General features: G+C 56.6%; 1 protein-coding gene across 4 annotated transcripts in view; it reads right to left on the reverse strand.

Moving 5' to 3' along the window:
* CERK (ceramide kinase) overlaps positions 1 to 16,406 on the reverse strand; it is a 51,994-nt gene extending 35,588 nt beyond the window's left edge. For all 4 annotated transcript variants that reach the window (XR_009505476.1, XM_059937193.1, XM_059937192.1 and 1 more), the window contains exon 1: positions 16,235 to 16,406. Coding sequence is in view for 3 of the 4 variants with exons in the window: in XM_059937193.1 (XP_059793176.1) it covers positions 16,235 to 16,367 (133 nt within the window). In the remaining variant the exon portion in view is untranslated. The remainder of the gene's footprint in view (positions 1 to 16,234) is intronic.
* Between the last annotated feature and the right edge of the window lie 9,129 nt (positions 16,407 to 25,535).

Below are 25,535 nucleotides of genomic sequence, written 5' to 3' on the forward strand. Positions count from 1 at the left end.
CACACACCACATATACACACGCCAGATACACACACACACACACACGGCCACCTGACTGGCCCGGGGCTTTCTGCTTCCCAGCTTAACCCCATCTCCTCGGGGAGGCCTCCAGGTCCCCCCTCACCAGGGTGTCAGCCTGGCCTGCAGTCACTTTTCTGCCTCCTACTAGGTGGCATTTCCCTGAGGGTGGTCTTACTTGCTCCATTCAGAGCTGTGTGTGTCCGCACCCGTCACCTCACACAGGGCCTGGCCAACCCGAGTCCAGCCCTGGTCTCCATGTGTCATGCTTTGTCACATGAGTACGCTGCTTTACGCCGGGCATAATAATAGTGATAGTAATAATAATAATTGCCACTTGTGAGGCCAACTTTGTGCTAAATGTATAATCTCGTGTAGTCCTCACCAACAACCCAGAAGGTAAATATCATGATCCTCACTGCACAGAGGGACTCACAGAAGGTCTTCCAGATCCTACTCCTACTGAAGCCTGCAGGTCAGAGAACTCATCCAAGCCACCGGCAGGGCCAGGACTCACTTTTGGCAAATCTATCAAAAAATGTTTCCTGTCAGGCAGAGGTTAAAGAGAGCCTGCCAAACCCAAACACCAGGGGGGGACCGAGGCAGAGGCGCGTCCTCTGCACCCACAACCAAGGGCCCCCCTCAACTCCAGTGTGCACGACAGGCAACCGAGTGTGGACGCTGACAGCCACAGACCCACTCAGAAATTGGCGAAGAAAAAGACCTTTCTTTCCGAAAGACAAACAATAATCAAGCAGCCATGTAGAGCAAACGGTTGGAATATCTTTAATTTTGAAGGACTTAAGCTTTCACTCACAAGAATATCCTTATCAGTAATATATCAGGATAGGTCATTTTATTAGGTTTTGCACATTTTATAAAACCATACTCTAAATAATTTGGATTTCTTCTTAGAATGCGGCTCAAGTGAGTTAGAACTGCCGACTGAATGACTAAGATCAACCCCCTCTTCTTTCACTTTCAGATCCTTTGGCCAAACTTGAACGTGCCTCTCTCTGTGTTTCAGTTCAGTTTCAGCATTAATTTTTCTTTCTAATAATAAAGCAATCTATTTTAAGGGCCATTACCACCGGTTCAAATATAATAATTGTCACCAACTCAAAAAAAAAAAAAAAAAAAGTTCTCATGCAGTAGAATCCTTTCCAAAAATGGACTGAAATTTGGTAATCAAACCTGGGCTGGAAGTTTCAAGGCTTTTGCTGACAAGAGATGCGATTCTTCTGTGCTCCCCTCCCCAAGGAGTGCGACTGTGCCTCGTACTCTCCCACAAGGGTGGTGACCGAAGGGCCACCGTGTTCCAGAGGAACCACAGGCAATGCCCGCGGGACAGGGTGCCCACGCTGCAGGCCCGCAGCTCTCCCGGGACAGCTGAGGACCCCAGCCGCTCTCACCACCGTTCTCGGTTCTGTTCTACCCTTTTCAGTGCTCACTGTGACCCACGAACGCTGAGTGTGCTTCACGGCTGTGACTCGGGGGGAGAAAAGTCCCTGCTGTCTGTCAATCTGCTTATCTTACAAGTCCCTGGATGGCCGAGCGCACAGTGGCCTCTGTTCCCCCAGGAGAGCGACCGCCCGTGTGTCAGCGCACACGTACCCCGTGCTGGTGGCTAGGTGGCCAGGGTCCCGCAGACATCGAGGAGGCCAAGGGCGACCAGAGCAAAGACAAGTTCACAGTCAAGGGCACAGCTCCGCTCCCAGGACACGCCATCCGCGTGAGAGGGAGCGCATGGGACAGGGCAGGGCAGGTCCCCACGGAGCACCTGGTGCATCTGTCACAGCCTGAGACGCACGTCCACGGGAACTAGACGGCGATGAGGCCAGAGAGAAAAGCCGGGGAGCTGGCAGCCACGCAGCCCCACCCCGGGGCACCCGCACCAGGGCCCCTGCCCCAAGGAAGAGCCCGAGGGTCTGAGCTCACACCGCCCGACCCCCTGCGCTATTACGCACGTGAAACGCGCCTCCCGGCAGCTCAGCCACCCGAACACGTGCGGCAGGAGCAGAGCGCCCCTGGCTGAGAGCTCCCTGTGGAAAGGAAGACCAGGGAGCCCTCCTGCCCACAGCTCACCACCTCGCAGAGTCCAGAAACACCACGCGGAAAACAAATTCACTGGACCGTGGTCACCGCGCTCACACTACCCCGCCAACCCCGCCAGCGGGCTGCTCTCATCTGCTACACGACACCGTCAGGTCCGGTGGGCAAAGCTGAGCTGCGACCTCCCAGACCCGATCCTGCAGATCCACGTCAGGGTCGAAGGCAGACGCCCCGAGGCGCCCTCGGCGGCAAGCGCGGCACACCTTCTCCAAGGCCCTGAGGGGTGGGGCCCCTCCCTCCACTCATCAACACCTGCTCCGGTTTGACAGTGAGAGTCGGGAGAGCTGGCCGGCGTCACGAGAGACCCCACAAGCCCAAGAGTCACATCACGATCACTTAGTGACCACACGGCCACACTGTCCCGGCACCTGGGGGAGCGGCGTCCCAGGCCCAGCAGACGACAGGTTTTGGACGTGATCGGGGAGGAGGGGAGGGGTCATGGGTGGAGGTGCCCTTGGGAGGCAGCGGAGGGCCACAGGCCCGGCTGGTTTCAGAGACGCCCGCGCACCAGCTACCGCCCCCCGCGGACAGAACCCCATGGCCCGCTGGGGCAGGTCGCCGACGCCCCTGCTGGACAGACGGGCAAACAAAGGCACCGAGGGGTGGGGGACCTGCTGGTCGCTGACGGGGCCAGGACAGATCCCGGCAGGCCGGGCTTGTGGCGGGCTGGGTGAGCCGCGGAGGACGGTCCAGGCTGCTGCTCTGCCCCTGCACCCGCTGCCTCCTCGCTCAGCAGCCTTCCCTGGGCGCCTCCACGTGCGGCCTTAGATTAAAGGATCTTCGGGGCTGGATTATGTGACATCACCGCCACCCGCAACACCAATTCAGAACAGGAAAAGGCCACAAGGAGAGGGACAGACTTAAGTGGCTTCACAAGAAGGGAAGAATTTGGATTTCCAACGAGAGTGAGGCATTTTGAGGCCTAAACCTATAGACCAGTTTTCGATCTCTCTTCAAGCATTACACATTTTCTCCTACAGCATAAATGTCACAAAGTACTTCTCCACTCCGAGACGTGTGCCCGAGACCTTGTCACCAAGACAACAAACCACGGCCTCGAGCACCTGCCACCTGCCACGGCCCGTGATGGCAGGTCCACACCTGCCCCAAATCCTGCGGGGGCGACGGAGGGGAGCACGGGGACTGACAGGTGGACGCTGGGTAAGCACCCTTCCCCTCTGCATGTCCACACACCCCACTAGACATTTCTAGAACAGTCTTCCAGTTTCAGTCAAAACAGGCAAATCTTGAAGGTAGCTACTTCCCAGGCACCCTATCCAACCCAGGCAATCCCCAATGGCTTTTCTCATGTAGAAAAAAATTTGTCTTCTAACTCCACAGAAACGGGAAATTCGTCCGGCAGCTTGACGTTTCAAGATCGTGTTCTTGAGGCTCCACACGAGGCAGTGGGAGGGTGGCACCCAAGCGCCCCAACCACCTGGAGGCCACAGTCCTGACCACAGCACACAGGCGACATCACTCAGGGATACGCCAGAAGCGTGGATTTTTTGGTGTGAAATCTCCTGACTTAAAATGTTGACTACAATTCGAAAAGGAAAAGAAGACCTCACTGGACAAGTCAAAAAATATCTGTGGGCCAAATTTAGCCCAAGGGCGACCCATCAGCAGCCCCCCCCCCCCGGAGGACAATCTGTAGTTACTGTAGTTACTCTGACCCTACGGATTACAAATAAAATTGTATCACCCATAATGGCTATCATTTCACCCAGTCTAGCCTGACACACAAGAAAAATTTAAGTGAAATTAGATTCCTATCACTTTGGAAGCAAAGTTGGAAACAAACCAACATAGCTCCTCTTCGATGTTTTACAAGCTCGGTAAGGTTGCGCAGCCGCCACTCCAGGGTTACTTGTCTAGAAGAAGAACGGCAAGTCCTACAGACTGATCAACAGCAGGTCACGTTTCTATCAGAACAATAATTGTTGCCACTGAGTGATCTATGTTAATAATTAAATTTCCATTTGTAACTATTTCTTATTGGTTTTTTGTTTGTTTTGTTTCATTTTTGGCCACACCGCACAGCATGATGCAGGATGTTAGTTCCCCGACCAGGGATCTGACCCATGCCCCCTGCAGTGGATTCGCAGAGACTTAACCACTGGACCGCCAGAGAAGTCCCTTACTGGTTTATTTCAATAACACAATAATTTCAAACAAAACTGTAAGTATGTCCTAGTTACTTTAGCCCCAAAGTTCCTGATGTGCAGATGAGGTGCCGGTCAATTAGAATTTACTTGACCCAGTACAATGTGACCTTTGACTCCTGTCTGCACACCCGCAGTGGCCAGCACGTCACCAGGACACCAGCCTGGGAGGGAAGCTGGTGTGCGTGTCCCATGCGCTGCAGGGGCCCTGACCGTCTGCCCACCACTGCAGCTCCGGCAGCTACCCGGGGCTGCTCACAGGAGGAACCCTCCCCCCAGCAGCCTCCCACCTTTTCATCTCTTCTGACCCGAAGTCGAGCCTGGCTCACAAGCCCACCTTTCCTCACTCTGGCCAAACAGCAGTCCCCACTGTTGACCAGAAGGACCGACAGTGGATCCAGAGTAGAAGCCAAGGCTGGAACTGGGCCCTGGCGCTTCCCAGCAGTGTGACCTTGGGCAAATGCCTAGCATCTCTGTGCTGAGTTACCTTCTCTGTAAAATGGGGACACGTGAGAATGAAAGGATTCTCACCTAAAGTGCTGAGAAGAGGGTCTGGTGCCTGACCGCCCCACGTGTGTTAGCTGTTCTTAGCGCTCGCCACGGCAGGGCACAGGTAACCTCTCTTACTACGACTCGGGTGCATGGGGCTAAGTGTCCTCAGAGGTAATCCTGTCCGAGACACTCTATCCCCTTAGGCTCAAGAAACTCCAGAAGGTGGCAAGTGCCAGCTGGCGTCCTCACCAGCCAGGGACTGTACAGGCCCTAGGAGGGAAGCACGGGATCTACAGAAAAGGGCAGGTGTGGGCATTCAGATAAGGGACCGGGGATCGGAGGAAGAGGGAGGGCACCAGGCACTTTGCTTAGGAAAAGCGGCCCGACCAGTTTAGCTGTTTATAGTCAGGTTTATGGGGAGAAGCAGCGGGTGGGGGGAGCTGGCGGGGGAGCCGGCAGGGCAGGCCAGGGGCCCGCCTGGAACCCCACGGGCTCTCTGAGTCTGTGGGCTGAATCAGTGTCCAGCTCAGTTGAGTCTATTTTTAAACCTTTCTAGATCATTCCAGGCACAAAATCTTTGGAATCCTTAGGCCCTAAAACATTTCACGATGTACTTTTCTCTTAGAAGATATTCAATTATCAGGTATATCATGGTTTATGCTAAACCTTAACACACGTGAGTCACCATTAAAAAGCCCAGGCACTGCGCCCGAAGCTGCCCCACCACGCTCCACTCACGGGCTCAGCACTGCTACGGGCCCACCCAGCTTCAGACAGGGAGGCGGTGCTGGGACAGAAACCCCACCCTCTGGCAGGTATCGGTCGGATGTGGGGAGGCCTCTGAGAAATGACGAAGTTGATACACGTATTTTATCAACTTGTCCAGAGTCATAAATGCTATGGAAAAGGCAGCGGAGCAGGTCCACGGGGCTCGGGGGCTGCAGGGGGGTGGGATGCCTCACGGACAAAGGCTGATGGCAACCTAGGAGCGGGGCAAAGGCCCTGGGGCACGAGCATCCCTGCGGAGCTTCGGGACAGGCAGAGGCCAGCAGGGCTGGAGCAGGGGGAGTGCAGAGGGAGCTAAGGACCATGGAGGCGAGGCGGTGCCGGAGCCTAGGAGGGCCGCAGTCCAGTCAGCCCCGGGCAGGGACGAGCGGCTACGGAGGCTCACCGCCTTGGACTCTCATCTAAGATGCCTCACGGCTCCGGGGCGCCCCTGCGGAGCTGTCAGGTGAGGCACAGACAGTACAAGGAGTCAGGAGCACGTGTTTCCGTGGACCCAGACCTCTGAGGCAGCACCGCTTCTGGCAAATGAGCCTAAAGCCCCGGCCCTCGGACCCCCTTCCACGGAACATTCTCTATCAGGCCTCCCAGGGCCCTTGGGTACCAGGGCAGACCCGCTGCAGGCCTGGCACCATCCACCCGGGCCCCCAAGACGCCATGCAGACCTGGGCCAAGGGGTCCCTGGGAAGGAGGGAGCCAGGCATGCTCCAGATGGAGCCCTGGGAATCAGCGGCTTCGCGGATCGGGTGCGGTCTGATGTCCACTGGTTTCCTGAGAAAGGCTGCACAAGGCGTGTGGCCAGAGAGGAAGCCGAGACGCGGGGACTGCTGGGGCCACAGGCTGGCGGGCAGGGAGGGCGGCCCCTTTCCACCCAGGAGCCGCTGCTCACACACAGGCACATGTGCACACGCTCCTGCGCACACACTCACACACGTGCACCTGCCCTTTGAATGGGGCGTGGAGACAGGATGCAGACCCCACACTGCTGACACTTCGCTGTCGTCCCCACGTGAAGAAACGTCATTAACCCCGTCCGGAAAGATAAGGCGTCCAGAAAGATAAGGCATCACCGTGTCCTCCTGACTCAAAACCCGGAGACCAGAGCAGCTCCTGCCCATCCTGAAACAGTCCTGCCTAAGAGGGACTCGCTATCACCTTTGTCGCACTTTGGCCTTTGACCCCGGCCACTGCGGGGAGAGCCCAGCAGTCCTGGGGCACCAGCGGCCTAGCGACCTGGCCAAGCGTCCGGCTCCAGGTGGCCCCCGGCCCTGCCGCCCTCGGGACTCTGCTCCATCAGCACCTGCGACAGGATTGGACCTGGCCCTTCAGGAAACGCCTCTGCCACACCTGCCTGGGACAGGGTTCTCCTCGGGTCCCCAGGCCGCAGGTTCAGGGGACGGGTTGCACTCACCCTGGACCTGCGGACCATATACCGTGGAGCCAACTCTGGCACAACTGCGTTTCCACACCCAGGAAACAGCCCGTCCCCGATTCCCACTCGCACAGCCACCAGCTCCTCCGACCACGTGCTACCCCGTGTGAGCACCCCCAGCCGAGTGACCAGGGGGCGTGCGGCGCCCCCGCCCCCGGCCGCCGGGGGCTGCAGCCAGACTGACTCCTGCTCCAAGAACCCTGCTCTCCCCCCACCTGCCCGCCAGGAAAGGCAGTGGACGCTGCAGAAACGGACCCTGGCAGCCACGTCCTTGCAGGGGGCGTACCCCAGGATCTCAGCGTCCGAGCTCTGGAGCAGCCCCCCCACCTGCCATCTCTGAACTGGGGAGAACACCAGATGGTTCTAAGGGCTCTGGTGAGGATTACTTGAGGCGGTAAGCACAGCACTACAGGCACGAGAACGTCAGTCTGGACAGACACAGTTCCGACCAGGATGAAGCAGGCGCACGACCGCCTACCCCTCTTCTGATGGTGACCTAGAGGTCTGGACAAGATGGGAGGGAGACAGTTAACTGAAGGCGCCAAAAGCAAAGAGCGGCGGGCCAGTGGCCGGAGCAGCACCCACGCAGAAGGAGCGGCGCCCTGCAGTCTTCCAGAGCCTTCCTCTCCTCTCCATCCCCAGCTCTGAGCCAAGGGCAGCCTGAGATCTAGAACGGCTCGCTGGATGCGGACAGCGAACGCCCAGCCCTCTGTCCAGAGGAGCCAGAGCGTGGCCGGCAGGGCTGGGGAAGGGCGTCCTGTCTCTGCCCGTGAACTGACACACGCCAGGCTCCCTCCCGGCCTCTGCGTGCTGAACCGCGGGAAGCACAGAGGAGCCTTGGGAGCCGAAGTGCCAAGTGTGCCAGCTCCCCGGCCCCGGACTCACCCCTGAGTGACAAACACCAGGGTGGCCCCCCGCAGCGTGAAAAAGGCCTTGAGAGCTGGACTGATGTGGAAACCCCTCCCGCAACGTGAGACCGACTTGCCGTCTGTGTACAACCAGGCTGAGCACCTGCCTAAGAAAAGAAAATTCTCCAAAGGACTTTGATGGGGCCCAGAGCCTTACAAAGAAATATGAAAAATGTCCAGGGTACAAAATTAATCAGCACACCAAGAACCAGAAAACGCTGACATGCCCAAGGGAAAGACAGTCCACAGACGCCCGGCCTGAGATGACCCAGATGTCGGAGGCGTCAGACAAAAACTTTAACGTGGTCGGTATAACCGTGCTCGGTGAGGTACAGCTGAACATTCTTAAAATGAACGGAAAGATGACAGAAGTTCCCAGGGGAGAAAAATAAACTATTAGAAGGAACCAAATGGAAGCTTTAAAACTGAAAGTACAGCATCTGAAATAAAACATCCACTAGCTGGGCTCAGTAGCGGAGTGGGGGTGACAGAGGAAAGCCAGTGAAGCTGAACAGGTCAGTAGGAATAATCTGTTTTGAATAACAGAGAGAAAAAATATTTTTAAAAATGCACAGGGACCTTCCACTGCTGAGATGATGGACAAGGTGTGCTTTTCCCTGTTCCTCCGCTGAGCCACGTGTCACACAAACGCAGGGAGACTCTGAAAGGTGGGGAGAAGGAGGAAGCTGGCCGGGGACCTCGGGACCAGGGAAGGACAGGGGGTGAGTTCCCTGGGTTTCCTTTTGCCTCATGCGTCCCAGATTTGAAGAATCCAGCAACCCGGAAATGCCAGTGGGTACAAACCAAAAACCCCAACAAAGAGTGCCCTCTCTGGCCAAAGGACCAGGGGAAGGACAGCCCAGTAAGACAGGAAACTTCTAGACAAACAACAAACACACAGAAAACCTGCCCCATGCCCACACGCCAGCAAAGTCCACCTGGGAGCCTAGACTCCCACCCTCAGGGGTGTAGGGAGGCACCCGACACTCCCCACCAGGGTGGCGTGAGGGAAGGCAGGCAGGGAGCCAGGACTTTCATCCCAGCCAGCTGGTAACGAGCCTCGCTCCCCACAGGGGTCGGTGGAGACAAAGAGGGAGTGGACTTCACCTTCACTCAGCAGTAGTGGGGTGGTGTCAGGGGAGACCTAGGGGAAAGTCAGGATTTTCACCACCACCCACCTCCACCCACCCAGGTGTCAGGAGACCCTTGGAGAGCAGTTGCGAGGCACCCCTACCCCTTCCAGCCAAGGGGGTCTCTGTGCAGGCCTAGTGGGGGGCCGGAAGTCCTAGCCCACCCAGCATCAATGAGGAGCCCCCCCCCCCGATTGTCAACAGGGCCGAGGGGAACCTGGACTTCTTCCCCCACCTGGCAGTAACTAGTCTCCCTCTTCCCTGATGCAGCAGTGTCAGAGAGGGCAAGCTAAAAGAGGAAATTTAAATAAGATCCAAAATTTCATAACACAGTACAAAAATGTCCAGGTTTCAATCTAAAATCAATCACCATGCCAAGAACTAGGAAGATCTCAAAATGAGAGAAAAAAAGACAATTGCTGGATGCCAACACTGAGATGACAAAGATGTTAGGATTGTCTGACAAGGACCTTAAAGCAGCCACTGTGAAAAGGCTTCACGAACAATTACACGCTTGAAACAATTGAAGACATATAAAGACTCAGCAAAGAAAAAAGCCTTAGCAAAGAAGTAGAAGACACAGGGACTTCCCTGGCAGTCCGGTGGTAAGGAATCCGCCTTCTAATGCAGGGAATGCGGGTTCGATCCCTGGTCGGGAAACTAAGATCCCACAGGCTGCAGGGCAACTAAGCCCATGCGCCACAACTACTGAGCCCTTGCGCCTCAACTAGAAGGCCCATATGCCACAAACTACAGAGCCCACGTGCCCTGGAGCCCGTGCACCACAACTAGAGAGAAGCCCGCATGCCTCAACAAAGATCGCGCATGCCGCAACTAAGACCCGATGCAGCCAAAAATAAATAAATAATAAATAAATCTTTAAAAAAGAAAGAAGAAATACAAGATATAAAGAAGATCCAAATGGACATTTTAGAACTGAAAAATACAGTAACCAAAACAGAAAACAAACAGGTGGACTCAACAGCAGAACGGAGGGACAGAGGAAAGAATCAGTGAACTGGAAGATAGGACAACAGAAATGACTCAAATTGAACAGCAGAGGAAAACAGAATTAAAAACAAAAACAAAACAAAAAAACACAAAACGAACAGAGCCTCAGAGACCTGTGGGATTATAATGGAGGATCCAACATGTGTGTCACTACAGTCTCAGAAGTAGAAAAGGAGAGGGGCTGAAAAAGTACTCAAAAAATAATGGCTGAAAACTTCCCAAATTTGACAAAAGGCATAACCTCAAATACGATTAATCCAAAGAAATCCAGTCCAAGACACATTACAGTCTGGATTCTGAAAATCAAGTCTAAGGAAAAGAATGTCCACATCAGCGAGAGAGAAACAACACCTTACCTACACGTGAGAAAAATCTGAATGACAGTGGATTTCTCCTCAGAAACCATGGAAGCCAGAAGGAAGTGGCACAATATTTTTCCAGTGCTGAAAAGAAAAGAATGGTCAACCTGGAATCTTACACCCAGCAAAAATATCCTTCAGGGATAAAGGAGAAATTAAGACATTCTCAGATAAAGAAAAACTAAGAGAACTTGTTACCAGCAGACCTATCATAAAAGAAAGGATGCAGGAAGTAGAAATGAAGTGATAAGAGTCCCTGGGGGGGAAAAAAAAAGGAAGAAAGAACAGAGTAAGCAAAGATATGGGTAAACACAATAGGAATTCCTTCTCTTCCTGACTTTTCTTAATTATGTTTCCGGGTGGAAGAGAAAATTATAACACCAATGTGGTTCTAAACGCATGTAGAAGAAATAATTAAGATAATTTCATTATAAAACGGGAGAGTAAAGCGATGCAGAGAGGTAAGGTTTCTGCACTTCACTCAAACTGGTAAAATGGCAGCACCACAAGATTGGGATGAGATACGTATATATAGACCAATATCTTGGGCAACCACTCCACCTCTATACAAAGAGGTGCACTCAAAAACAGTACGGATATTTTACCACAATAAACAGCTAATAAAAAAGATGAAGATATATAGACAAATGGAATTCTAAAAAAATATTTTTAAGTAATTCACAGGAAGGCAGGGAAAAACAGAGAAACGAAAACCAGAAAACAAAAAATAAAATGGCAGACTTAAGCCCTAATATATTTACATTAAAAAGACATAGATTGGCTTAGTTAATTAAAAAACATGAGTCAACCCTATGCAGTCTAAAGAAACTCACTTCAAATCTAATGATGTAAGCAGGTTGAAAGTAAAAGGATGGAAAAGACGTGTGGAGCAGGAGTGGCCGTGTCAATCAATAAAGTAGACTCCAGAACAAATACAATGATCAGAGACAGAGAAGGGCATTACACAACGAAAAAAGGGTCAATCCAAAATGAAGACATAGCAATCCTGAATGTGAATGCACCAAACAACAGAGCAGGAAAACGCATAATGATGAATAATGGTTTAGAGCAGGGTCGGCAAACTGCAGGCCAAATTCAGCTTGCTGCCCGCTTTTGTAAATAAAGTTTTATTGGCACACGGCCACGTGCATTCACTCTCATGCTGCCTACAGCAGCTTTTGTGCTAAAACAGCAGAGCTGAGAAGTTGTGACCCACAGAGTCTAAAATAATTGCTATCTGGCTTTTGAAGAAAATGTTTGCTGACCTATTTTAGAGTAACAAATAAAAGTTAACCTTGGAATTATCTCAGATTACGATATTTATGACCACGTTCGCCTACTGTTAAGTCATGTAACCTGACCATAACTGAGGCAGGTGCCTAGAGAGACAGATGGCAGGCAGGACTGCTGTTTTCCTGACATCTGCTTTCGAAACCACAAAAGCCGGTATGTCTCTTCCGACGGTGAATCACATGCAAATCTAGAATGAGATTCTATTTTTTTTTCTGAAACAGGTAGACAGGATTGCCATTTATTTCCTATTCAAATATACTGAGATTCCTCCTATCAAACTGTGCAGGTCGTTAGCTTTACATCATCTGACACTATCTACAGCACTTTTGACTTCCTCACGGGGCATAACTAAGACACATCAGGGGATACTGAAACACAGGACTACAGGATCTGTGGTGTTTACGCTTTAGGGGATTCTGTAGAATTTGTGGGCTTTACACAAACCATTCAGCTTCCCAGCCACTTCCAATGGTTTTAAACCCACATCCTCCAGAGAAAAGTCAAGGTGCTGGAAGAGCAAACAGCAAAGCAACCACTCCCCCCCACGTTCTCCTGCCAGTGGCAGCGGTGACCCCTGGACATGCTGCATCCCACAGTCCCGAGGCGGCCTCCGCTCACCACGTGGCCAGGGGCAGGCCACACCTCACCTCCCATATGCGGCCATCCACGCAGGGTTATTCAGCACCTGCCGTGCACAGGCACACGAGGAGCCCCGGGAGAATGGTGACGGGGACACGAGGAGGGGGTCATCAGTATCTTAACAAACACATAGAAAACATATCTTCTAAAGCCTAAACCACAGTTCCTTAAGTACCTGTCTTTTTCCTTAGGACAGATGATCAAACGTGGCAAAGTCACCAAACTATACACTTAAAATGTGTGAATTTTATTGTATGCAAATTATGCCTCAATAAAGTTCACATTAAAAAAACCATGTTTTAAGAGAGTAAACAGTAATATGCATACTTGCACAGAAACAAACACCAAATATTCACTGTTGAAGGTTAAGACTAAGGGTGATTCTTTTTCTGTGTGCTTTCTGTGTTTTCTAGATTTTACTAAATCAACATGAGTTACTTTTGTAAGCATAAAAAAACTTTTTAAGTATCTGTGGCTTCCCTACCTTTTGCTGGGCACTGCGTAGGGGTGTTGGGGACACTCTGTAAATATAGCAGTGACCTACCCAAGGAGCTCCCCATCAGCCCTGGGGCATCCCAGGTTCGGGGGGAGCTGCCAGAGGAAGGGGAGGGTTTCCTTCACAGGTGGAGCCTGGGCACTGCCCCACCCCACCCCAGGGTGCCAATACACTCCTCCCAGCCCCAACTCTAAAGGAACACATCCAGAGTCTCTTTTCCTGAACCCCGGGGTACAGCCCAGATACAGTTTCAGTCTGTTTCAAGCTGAACTAGCCCGACCCACTGTGAGAAGGCTGGGTCCGGGTTTCCTGTTTTCAGTCTGCCCCACTTCCGACCAGGCTGGCGCCCCGGAGCCTCACAGCTTCCTTAAGAGCAGCTGTTCCTGGGTCCAGACAACGCTGCCCCCTGAAATCCGGGTCCCTCCTTTGCTCTCAACCGCTGAGCCCCCTCACACATGAAGGAGCGTGGGCCTGGATTAAAAGCCAGCTCCCTTCTGTACGTTACAATCAATTGCAATCAGTTCACAACTTCCATTTTTCCCGTCTGAAAACAGGAGCGAGGCTGTGGAGAGACCGAGCGGGTCAGATGAAGCGGCTGCACCCAGAGCACGCGGCTGCCCCGGGGCAGGTCCCTCCCCTGTCCTTCCTCGAAGGTGATCTCAATTCACTCCCTGCCCCCATCAGTCTGTTTTTGCACAACCCTCCCCTCCCTTCCCTCCGAGGCCAAGCCACAGTCCATCCCGGCAAGCAGACACACCTGGGACTGCGGCAGGCTGGGTCCTGCCACTCTGTAACTGAATCAAATGTCCCGTGGACTGCTTCCCGTCTCCCTACTGCCAGGGCTGCTCTCAAGCATGGAATCATCTGACTCAGACGCCACTGCCCTGGGGATGCAGCTATGAGGAAAGCCCCGAGCTCCGTCCCTGCACTGCTGACCCAGCGCTTTCCCAGGGTGGTGGGCTGCACAGGGGGTGCCAGGGCTCCCACAGCCCCGGTCTCTCCGGGGAGGGGACCAATCTCGTGCATACCAGTCCCTGTACAAAAGGGCCTTCACAGTTTGTAAGAGTGAAGCAACCACCGTCCCAGGGAAGAGGGCAGGCAGCTGTGCCAGTGAGGAGCCGCCCCGAAGCACACCGCCCAAAACCGAGGATCTGGGGTCCAGAAACCATAACGGCAGCCGGCTGAGGATGCCAACGCCGAAAGCAGGCAAGGAGTGACCTCCCCACCGAGACGTCCCGGACGGGCGGGGTCTGTCCAGTGTCCACATGGCCGCTGTGGCCTGAGGGAGGCCACACCACCCGGTGCACAGCAGCTGGAGTTGGACCCACCACGCCTCAAACCCGGGTTCAACCACTAGTTGGGCCGGTTTCTAAAACTCTCTATATCCGTAAAATACAGGAGAAGCTGCCCCGCAGGAATGCATCATGTTTGAATGGGATACAGGACAGAAGCACAGTGGCTGCGCCCAAGTGCCCCACGAAATGGCAGTGCCCCATCCTTAAGCCGAGAGGTTTACAGGAAAGCTCAAAAGCCCTCGGGGACAGGCCAGGCATGACCTAGTCGTGTGGTGCCAGGAGGCCGGAGGATGACGTCCGAGGAATGACATGTCTTCCCAAGGGGACAACAGAAAGCTGGTAGAAGGGTAGAGTCTCAGACCCCCGGCCACAGATAAGCTCTCTGCAGACCATGCTTCTGGTGACGCCGAGGCTAGAAACCAAGAGTCCAAGACCACCCTTGACCTTGGCCCCAATTAACCGGCCAGCTCTGCCTCACCCCTCCCCCACCAGCAGAGCCACACAACCTGTGTCAGAAAGCACCCCCAGACCCATCGCAGCACCCCCGACTGCCCCCAAGGCATCTGAAAGCCATCCCAAACTCAGAACATCCACCAGAGACCCTGACCTACACACCCCACCCCCCAATAATTAAAAACGAAATCCCTGCTCCTCCTGCAATTTCAGTAACTACAAACCTGGAATTCACGTTCCCCTGGCGCTGCTCATTCAGTACAGGCAGGCCCAGCCCTGCTCACCACCACTCCCACCTGCAGTCCCTCCTCTGTCTGCTCTCCTCCAAGCTGCCACAGGGATCCTTTCTCCAGGTTAAGATGGATAAAGCCCTCCAGGGGTCCCCATCTCAGCCCATGCCACCCAAACAGCCCCGTTTCCCCTCCCCCATCTCCCTCCGTTCCTGCACGGACCCCGTGGACCTCCGGCCTTGGCACTTGTGGTCTTCCCGCAAGGACCATCTCTTCCCAATGTGCACAGGTCCCTCCAGGGCTCTGGTCCAATGCCCCCCTGCAAGTGAGGACTTCTGGGACCCCCTGCACCACAGCGACCTGCCCCCACCCTGCAGGGCTCTTCTGAGACATACACGCCCCTGTGTGTTCCCCTCTTGTCTCTCCCTCTAATGGAAAATGCTCCATTGCGGCAGGGACTTTGTCACGTGCACTGAGCAGAGGCGAGGATTACCGCCGCGCCCTTCCCGGACAGGCCCTCAATAAAACATTGCGAAAGACAAATGAATGAGATGGAAACACACCCACACTCGCCAGCCCTGGGCTTCCTCGCCAGCCATGGACGCCTCCCCCTTCTCACTGTCCAAAGGCGCCTCCTGTAATCCTCCTCCTCCTGCCAGGGGTCAAATGACACCTCCTTGATAAGCCTCTGCCCACCCCTCTGCCGCCGCCGTCTCGGCCCAGGGAGCCGCTGGCCCCTTCTCCTTGGGAGAGAGAGTGCCCTTTTTAGTTAAATTACACTTCTCCAAATCGGAGGGCCTCCGCAGGTCCTGTGTCCAGCCTGTTGCACCAGAATTAACACCCACACCAACCCCACCCGGGAGCACATCCCAGACAGAAGATCATGAGCCTGTCTTTCACTTTACAACAGGAATTCCTGACCCCGCTCTGGATCCCCGCTAACGAAAAGCATCTGTACTCGGGTTAAACTGAAACCGAGTGCGGGGCGCCGGCACTCCCTCGGGATCCATCCGTAATCAGTCTCACAATCGATCCAGATGGTGCCTTTCAGATACTTGCAGGCCGGTCACGGAGATGCGGCCCCGTCCAGGCGACACCTCCCGGGCCGCAGACCTCCCCCGCCGTCACCACCCCGCGCCTCGCCGGGACCGCAGGCGCCCGGGCTCCGGCCCTCCCCGCCGGCACCTCCCCCCACCCCCGCCCCCGCCCCGGCGCTCGCTCTTTGTCACCCCGGTCCCGGAGTGTACACACCCTCGGCGCCCGGGACTCCTCCCTGCCAGCTGCTGCCGAGACCCCGGCCCCCATCTCCGGGCCTCCGGTCCCGGGGCCCCCGCCCGCCGGCCTCCCCGCCCCCTCCTCCCCGGCCCCTCCCTGCCCCGCCACCCCGGCCGAGCCCGCGGGCCGGCGGCGACACTCACCCGCGCCGGGGGCGCCGGCTTCGGGCCCCGGGCTCCGCCACCAGCGCAGCAGCGCCCGCGCGGGGTCCAGGCTCACTGCGCAGCGCTGCTGCTTCACCCACAGCACCGAGCGCAGCGGCTCCGCGGCCCCCATCGCGCCCAGCGCCCAGGGCGCCGCCGGGTCGGCTGGGCTGAGGGCGCCGGGCGGGCGCGCAGACGCCGAGGGGCGCTGGACCGTTAGCGGCCCCTGGAGCCCAGCCGGGTCGCGGCGGCGGCTGCGGCGGCTGCGGCGGCGGCGCGGCGGCGGCGGCGGCGGCGGCGGCGGCGGCGGCGGCGGCGGCGGCGGCGGCGCGGGGCGGGCGGGGCGCGCGGGTGGGCGGCGCTGCGTCACCCCGTACGCAGAGCGGCCGCGGGGGACCAGGCGGGGGACGGGGAGGGGGCGGAGCGGGGGAGGGAGAGGGGGTCGGGCTGGGGAGGAGGGCCGGACTCGGGGGACTGAGAGGGGGCTGGACGGGGGAGGGGAGGAGTCGGCCGGGGGAGGTGGGCGGGGCGAGGGGACGAGGAAAGGCCGCGAGGGGGACCGGGCGGTGGGACGGGGAGGGGACGAGGAGGGGGACGGACGAGGTGGGTGGCGAGCCGAGGAACCAAGGGGGGGGTCTGAGCGAGGGGACCTGAGAAGGGGGCCAGGCGTGGGGGGGGGAGAGAGGAGGGAGCAGGGAACAGAGGAGGGGGCGGGGGAGGGGCCGGGCGATCAAGGAGGGGGCTGGGCTGGGGTCGGGCCACGCGGACCGGGTGAGCTCGCCCGGGCGAGTCCGCAGGGCTTCGCTCTGGCCCGAGGAGGTGGCTTCCCCTTGCCGCCGATCCTGGGGTCCGGGCCGCCGTGGCCGGGGGCGTGGAGCTCAGTAGCGCCTCCCTGGTGGGTCATCAGGACAGGCGGGGGCCTCCAGGGGCGCCGAAATGCTGCCTGGGCGGTCGTGCGGGTGTGGAGGAAGCCCACGGGCCTTGGGTGGGCTCCGCGCCCCACGCCTGTCCTCCTGCGGCCGCCCTGGGCAGCTTGACTTTGGGCGTCGGGCGGCATCTTGGATACCCCGTCTTCTCCTCTTGAAGGGCTGGCATGCACCCTCTGGAGGTGTGGACTGTGCTGGGGCCAGCATGGCACCGGGCACCCTCTCCTCTGCTTATAGGCCACCCTCGTGACCACCCAGGGAGGCAGGTGCTGCAGCACCCCTACACTCCTAAGGGGGCAGTTTTAGGTACTGGGGATTGAATGCCTAAAACTGGGTCAAAGGACCCTGCCGGGCCTGCACACCTAGGATGAGGACAGATTCCCCCTGAGGAGGCACGTCCTGGTCACAGGTAGCAGAGGTGTGGCTCAGAGGCCTGCCAGGGTCCAGCCACCCTTTACTGCCCACTGGAATATGTGTCTGGGCTGGGGGCTGCAGAGAGCAGCTAGGGGTCCCACACCCCAGGTTCTCATGGCCAGCCAGCCTGCAAGGGGAAGATGCTGGAGTATAAGCGGTCACCAGAGGGGAGGGGCCTGCAGGCTGGCAGGCAGGGAAGGCTGGCTGGAGGAAGCAGTCTTCCTCTTAGGGGCCTGGGAGGAAGCTGGGGGGGGGGGGTGCAGGCAGCTGAGCCCTGCCCTCCCCTCCTGAGCAGGCCCAAGGAGAGGGGGGCTGCTGTTTTGAGCACTTTGCTGAGGCATCACCCTGGTGCCCCCGGATTCTCTTCCTCACCACCGTGCTCAGCTCAACCGTCCCCTGTCCACAGGGGGCCTTCCCTGATCCCCCACCCCCACCCCCGCTAAGTGCAGCACCCAGCCCAGCGAGGCTCCAGCCCTGCCCTCAGAGCGTGCCCGCCCCCTCAGCAGATGGCGGAAGGGCAGGCCTGCGGCCTCGCTGCCCGTGCCTGGCACTGGGGAGCCACAGGTACAGGTCTGATCCTGCCAGCTCCCTGTGATTCACTCCTGCTGGGAGCCCAGCCCCTGTTCAGGCTGGGTACAGGGAATCAGGAGCCAGGAGAGGGCAGAAGGTGGGGTGTGAGTCCTAGCCCCTCCCTTGGGCAAGCCGGGCCTGATCTCCCAGCCCAGTAGGGCTGATGGCAACGGGGCTGCTGGTCTGAGGCTCCGAAAATGTGGATATGACACGTGTTTGGAAGTCTTGCACCAGCACCAGGCGGGGAGCTGGTAACACACTGCTGCACGTGAGGAGGGATGCCAGGAAAGGGCCGGTGGGCAGGGACTCAGAAGTGCCAGCCTCCCTGTGTGGCCTCTCCCTTCGGCCTCCCTGGGCTGGGCCCCTTCTGCCCTCCTCGGTTACTCACACAGGATCCTTGAATGCCACACGTCAGCTGATACAATCCTGTAGCCAGGGGGGCGCCCAGAGAGGATTCAGGCCCCCTCCCCACCCCCACCCTCAGGGAGCTCTGTTGGGGAGGCAGCAGCATGAACTACACAACACTGCTGGGGCCCCGAGGGACCCCCACCCTCCTCACTTGACAGACTCAAAGTCCATAGGCCAGGCCAGGGGGCTCTCAGTGGCTGTTATAGGCTGCACTGTGACCCCCTAAAATTCACGTGCTCAAGTCCTGACCCCCAGGACCTCAGAACATGAGTGGAGTTGGAGATAGAGTCTTTACAGAGGTGATTAAAGTATAATGTGGCCTTGGGGGTAGGCCCCAATCCAGTGTGACAGGTGGCTTTATAAGAGAGGGGATTTGGACACGCAGAGGGACCATGGGTGATCGGGCACAGAGGGTCAAACACATGAAGAGGCAGCAAGAGGGCAGCCATTTGCAAACCACAGAGAGAGGCCTCAGAGGAAAGCAACCTGCTGGCACCTTGATCTTGGACTTGCAGCCTCTCCGAACTAGAACTGAGGAAATGAATTTCTCTTGTTTCAGCCACCCAGTCTATGGCATTTTGCAGCCCCAGCCAACCACTACCGTGGCCTTCCACCCCAGGGGGCTGTAGTCCTCGGTTTGGCCGGGGAGGGGCCTGGCCAAGGCAGGACCACATGCTTAAACCAGAGGGAGAAGTTATTGAAATAAAGGCCAAGTTTTCAGAAGACGTGCTTCCTGCACTTGAGCTGGATGGGGAGAGGGTTGGGCAGGGGGTCAGGCCCTACGTGAGGGCTGTGGGCCCGTGACTCTGAGCACAGAGCTGGGGGCATGGAAGGAAAGAGGCGGCTTTGCCCCAGAGCAGCTGCTAGGCCCCTGCTGCGCGCCAGGTCCTGGTGGGCCCGTCAGGAGCTGGCTGCAAAGGCAAATCCCCAGAACAGCCACCAAGAGCCTTCAGAAGGCTGGGGTGACTTGGCCGTCTGCGTTCAGAATGTGCTCCGGGCTCCCCTGCTGGCCTTCCAGCCACCTCACCTCTCACCTTTCGCATGCTGGGCCCTGGCCAGATGCCCTTCCCACGTGTCTGCCTGGGAAACCCCACCAGCCTTCTCCTTGAACGCGGCCGAATCCCTGGGCAGCTGGCTTCATGGGGCTTCCTCGGGGCTGCCCGTCCATGGCCTCATCTCCACCTGTAGCACTGCAGAACCTGTTGCTGTTCTGGTGTGTGCCCATTGCTGGCCATTCCTCCACGGGGCCGAGATGTGCCCCGGCAGCCGGCTGGGCCCGAGAGCACAGGCTCAGCCCAGCAGCCTGGAGCCCCGCTGGGTCAGGCCCTGCCCTGCCACCTGGCCCGTCCCGTGTCCAGTCTGCAGGCTTGGGCTGCTCCCTGGTGGCCTGACTGCCCTACAGCCTGAAGGGGCCAGCTGGTCTAGGCTGGACATCTTGCCCAGCGTTGGCCACCGCCCCCTGGGCCACGCTGCGCCTGTCCAGGTTACCTCACATGCGGGCTGCCTGCACCCTGAGGTCCTGTCTAGGCCCACAGCATTGCCACCCAACGCCCACAAGCATCCCGCCCACTGCGTCATCCCTGCCGGAGGCCCACTGGCTTCTCCTGCCCACAGAGCCCTGGCCGCTAATGGGGACCTGGCGCCGTCAGCACCTCCTGGCACCATCCCTTCCATGGCCTCTGACCTACTTTCTCTCTCTCCTGGGAGCCCCTGGCCACGTTGACTGTGACAGCTCTGCTTATCTTCCCAGGCTTCCTCCCCATGAACTCAGCATCGGACTTGACATCACAACCCTGGTGCGTGGGGGTGGGAACACCTGCACCAGCTGCACACCGGCTGCCCACAGCGCCGCCCTCTGCCCTCTGCCCTCCATCCTGCAAGAAGAGCTTCTAACTTCCCATCAAGTTTGACTGCCTGGAAGAAATATCCCAGGGAGAGTAAGCTGATAAGTTACAAAATGCACATCCCTGTGACCCAGACAGCAACCTCTGGAAGTGGGAGTTATTTGCCCCGTTTTACACATGGAAAGACTGAGGCCCTCAAAACTAACCTGGCCTGTTCAAGTTCTACAGAAAGGTAACTAGCTCAGTGGGAGCCCCAGGGCCACACTGGTGTAGGAGAGTCCGAAATATGAGAACAGGGGGCACACAAGGGCAGCCTGCGCCCCCAGCAGGTCCTGCCCCAGGCACTCCAGCCAAGCCACCCTCCGGGGCACACGGGACTGTCCTGCCTGATGTGCTCTTGTGGGCCCCATCCAGATTCCCAGAGGCTACACCGCCGGGGCTGGACCTGCCCACCCGGGAAAGCCCCGAGCCTGGGCTGGCATGGAGGGTGGCTCTCAAGGGTGGTGGCCAGAGGGTGGATATGAGCTGGAAGGGCCAGTCGGGCGCAGCCAGCGGAGAATAACCACAGGTGGCCCAAGGATCAGGGCTGCTCGCAGACCTGGGCACCGTGGGAGCAGTGCACCCAGGGGAGGGCCCGAAGGCCAGGATCAGGTTTGGTCTGCACCCCCTAGGCTCCCCAGGCCTGCTCGGGTGACCCGCCTGGGTCGGGTGCCGAGAGGGTGCCTGGCATTGTGCTCGGCACCAGCTCATCGAATCTTCAAGGTGACACTGCTCTGCAGGTGAGAAGACCGTCCCAGTGAGGTTAGGACGTGGGCCAGGGTTATCCAGTAGCGAGGGGTGGAGCAGGGAATGACACACAGGGCTGTGGGACCCCGAAGGCCGCCCTCGCACAGTCTGGCCGTCCTGTCGGCAACATCCTGGGTTTCTCTCCCCGTGGAGAGCAGGCCTGCCTTGTCTGGGGGATGCTGTTTGCTTAACAGCAGACCGTGCTGGGGAAAAGGCCAGCTCCCGGGGGGTGAACTCTGCAGAGACTCCGCTCCCGTCTCCGCAGCTGGAGGAAAGCTGGCTGGCTGGCTGGGGTCCTCAGAGGCGGGGAGAGCTCAGTGAGGGCGGTGGGAGGGGCACCTGCACGTGAGCCTGCGTCCCCAGGTCGGCAGCAGAGTCCACTTCTGGTTCATGCAGTACGGCCTTGACTCCTCGGGGGTGGGAGCTGCTGCAGTGTCCAGCCTTGGGCCCCGGGGGGAGGAGGACCCTGGGAGGTTCCCAGCCGGTGACATCTATGGCCCAGCATGCAGCCCGGCTGAGTGGCCTTTGGTCGGGTGCAGTGGGATGTGGGGTGGGGAACACGTGACCCGGTGTCCAGGGCTGCCGGGGACACGGCGGAGGTGATGCTTGCACAGGACAGCCGTCAACTATGGTCTTCAGACGGATCGGGAGAGGCTGGATAGCATACCTGACATGTGCATTTGCCTTTTGATATCCGAGGTCTGTAAAATATAAGAGGAAATTGCAAAGCCTTGGGGGACAGGTGATCTGATTCAGCCACAGGGCGGGAGAGGGCAACGGTAAGTTCCATGAACCAGGGACAGGAGGCAGGGGATGGGCCTGCACCCCGAGTAGAAGGAGAAAGCCTGCTTCTGCCAGACCCAGGCGAATGCAAATAACACCTTCTGGAGGAAAGACGATCTTAAAGACGAAGAATAAACAAACACAATCTGGGTTCAATCCAGAAGTTCTGCCGCACAAACAAAGAATCTACTATTGAGCCCAAAACAAAACCCAAAAAAACAAAGGGAAGAAGAATCAGTAGAAACAACATGCATTGCCAGCCCACCTTAGAGAATGATTGCAATCAGCTACTGCAGAACCAAGGCACACCCGGCAGTGATGGCTGGCCGGAGGACGCCGTACGTGGAAGGACAGGTGGGAAGGAGACCAGATAAAAGGCGAGCTGGGGAGCTGCACCCTCGCACACACGGTTTGTGTAGCAGAAGACAGAAAACCAGGGAGGAGGAGGGCCTGAACCATGAACTTAGGGCGCGGGGCTCAGGTCAGGGAATCTGGACCAGCTCCCTCCAGCCCCTTGACAGATGGAGACACTGAGACCAGAGAGGGGCAGCAGCCTCTGAAGAAGTCCAGGAAAGCAGCCGTTCCTCTGACTCAGGCTCACTGAGCCCTACTGTGTGCCAAGTACTGGCAGGTGCAGGGACCCGACCCCCGGAGCAGAGCTGGGCAAGGGCTCCTGCACAAAGCTCCCTGTGGGCCTAAGGGGGAAGGATGAAGGTCTTAAGAGAGGCTTGCCTTTCACAATTTGCAGAACTCAGCCAGGAAACAGAGGGAAGTCACAAAGCCCTGCGGTGGCAATGATACACCTTTAATTGACAGCCTGCTCTGGGTCAGCCGGGACCCAGTTCATGGCATTCCTTGGACATAAAGCTAATTGCGCCCATTTTGGAGGCTCAGAGGGACAATCTGCTACTCGAGCTGGGAGTTGAGCGCTGCTTTATCTGAGCTAAAACATATGCACGGTCTGTTTCTAAAGGCAGACTCCCATATCAGGAATCAGAGAGTGCCTGTAAGATCTGTTTTTGTTACGGAAACATTCCAAAAATCCTCAAACAACCAAACCAAAAGATAAACAAGAACACTTTAAACCCTTTCTCAGATGCCTTAAAGTCCCAGGGCCCCCGGAGCTTTGTTTTCGTGTCTGGGGTGGGAGGCAGCTCAGGTCATTTGCTTGCCAGGCTGCCATTCAGGGTGAAGGTGAAGGGACTTGGGCAGACTGTCTAGGTTTAGGGAAATGTCTAAGTCCTGCATGTTATCTGCAGGACTCCTTACAGGAAACCGCTGTGATTTTAGGAGCTGAGATTAACAATTGCATCGAACCCTGTTAGAAGGATAAATACACCAGGGAAGGAAAGGGCTGTCCAACAAAACTCCTGGAACATGTTGATCTTCCAGCTTTCACTCATCAGCCAGAGGGATCCTTTTTAAATGGAAATCCAGATTTCTTCCTAATTCCTCCCCTCTGCCCCCAGGAGCCCCTGGCTCCTGCTCCTGGCTCAGCCCCCCGGGGCAACTGGTCTCTCATTTCTTGAACAGCCAAACATGACCCTACCTCTGGGCCTTTGCTCAGAACTTTCTCCTGACCCTGGACCTCGACCCTCTGCTGGTTGCATGGCTCTGGTCTCCCTGCCTTCCAGCCTGCTTAAATGTCCAATGAGAGTGACTGTCCCATCTGCCCCCTCCCTTAGGCAAGCTCCATCCCCTGCCTCTCTATTTTTCATGAAGCATCTATCACCACCTGATGCTGTTCTAGATATTTCTGTGCTTGTTCAGTTAAGGCCCATCGTCCACGCTGGGATGTGAGCTCCACAAGGCAAGTCTTCGGTCTGGACCCCCAATGATTACATGTATATAAGATATGAGTACAGTCATGGAAACTATGTGTTGGTTGACCGTGGTTATGAAACTATGCACCTCAAATTGGGACTTGAACCCACGCGGCTGGGACTCGAACCCAGCCAGACCCCTGACTGGGACTTGAACCCACACAGCTGGGACTCAGACCCAGCCAAAACCCACAGTCTTCCAACTGAGATCACACACCTGGTTTCAGGACTTAATGAAGCTCAGGTTCTTGATGTCTCATCGCAGAAAGAATTCAGTGAGAGACAAAGTGATGATAGGTAAGAAGTGGATTTATTTAGAGAGAAACACACACTCCACAGACAGAGTGTGGGCCATCTCAGAAGGTGAGAAAGGCACCAGGGTATGGGGTTGTCAGTTTTTATAGGGGTGGGTAATTTCATAGGCTAATGAGTGGGAAGAGGATTCCAGCTATTTCTGGAAGGGGCAGGGATTTCCAGGAATCGGGCCACCGCCCACTTTTTGATCCTTAGGGTCACCTTAGAACTGCCATGGCACCTATGGGTGTGTCATTTAGCTGTGCTGGTGTGTTACAATGAGCATATACCGAGGCTCAAGGTCTAGTGGAAGTCAACTTGTCCACCATCTTGGACCCATTTGGTTCTAATCAGTTTATGTCATGTCCTCGGGCTGTGTCATTCTTTCAAAGGTTGTGCCCTGCCCCCTTCCCTCCTGTTTCAGTTACACAAAGAGTCTTGGATGGATTAAAACACGGATCTCATGACAGGGTGAGAGAGTGTCATGGACATATATACACTACTAAATGTAAAATAGATAGCTAGTGGGAAGCAGCCGCATAGCACAGGGAGATCAGCTCAGTGCTTTGTGAACGCCTGTGGGGGTGGGATGGGGAGGGTGGGAGGGAGGGAGATGCAGGAGGGAGGAGATATGGGAACGTGTGTATATGTGTAGCTGATTCGCTTTGTTATAAAGCAGAAACTAACACACCATTGTGAAGCAATTTAACTTCAATAAAGATGTTTAAAAAAAAACAAAAAAAACACGGATCTCAGAGGTGTATCTCTGGCAGAGGCTGCTCTGGAAACAAAAGTGGAAAGGGCGAAGCTGGGGAGATCAACACCCTTCCCTCCCCTTGGGGCCCCTGCTGACCTGCCCTGTGGTCTAAGATCCTGCTGGAAGGACGACTCCACTCGGTGACATCCTCCCCGATCGTCCTGATTACCCGCTTCCTGTTGTCATCATACCTCAATGACTTCTGATGGCATCTCCGTCACTCTGCATATTTGCCCATTTTGCCTTTCCACTAGACTGTGCCTCAGCCTGATTACTACCCACCTCCCCTGGGTACACTGGGAAAGCCAGTGTGGCGCCTGAGACCAAGGCTTGCGAGCAGGCGGTTTACGTGGGGGGAGAGGGCCTGGGCACAGGAGCAGGGGCCTGGGCATCGTGCAGTTTCCAGGAGCCCGGTGGGTTGAGCCTCAGGATTGGCCACCCCACTTTCACCCCCAGGGTCCCCTCCTGACCTTGGGTTTTGCATTTGCGAGAGTCTAGCCGTTTTTTTTTTTTTCTTTTTTTTGGCCGTGCCTCGTGTTTTGCAGGATCTTAGTTCCAGACCAGAGATCGAACCCGTGCCCCCTGCAGTGGAAGGACAGAGTCCCAACCACTGGACCGCCAGGGAAGTCCCTGGCCTTCTTCTTCTGGATGTGCCTGGTGTGAGAGAGGCCTGGGGCAGAAAGACAGCACCCAGCG

The sequence above is a fragment of the Balaenoptera ricei genome, chromosome 10, assembly GCF_028023285.1.
Source record: "Balaenoptera ricei isolate mBalRic1 chromosome 10, mBalRic1.hap2, whole genome shotgun sequence".
Lineage (NCBI taxonomy): Eukaryota > Metazoa > Chordata > Mammalia > Artiodactyla > Balaenopteridae > Balaenoptera > Balaenoptera ricei.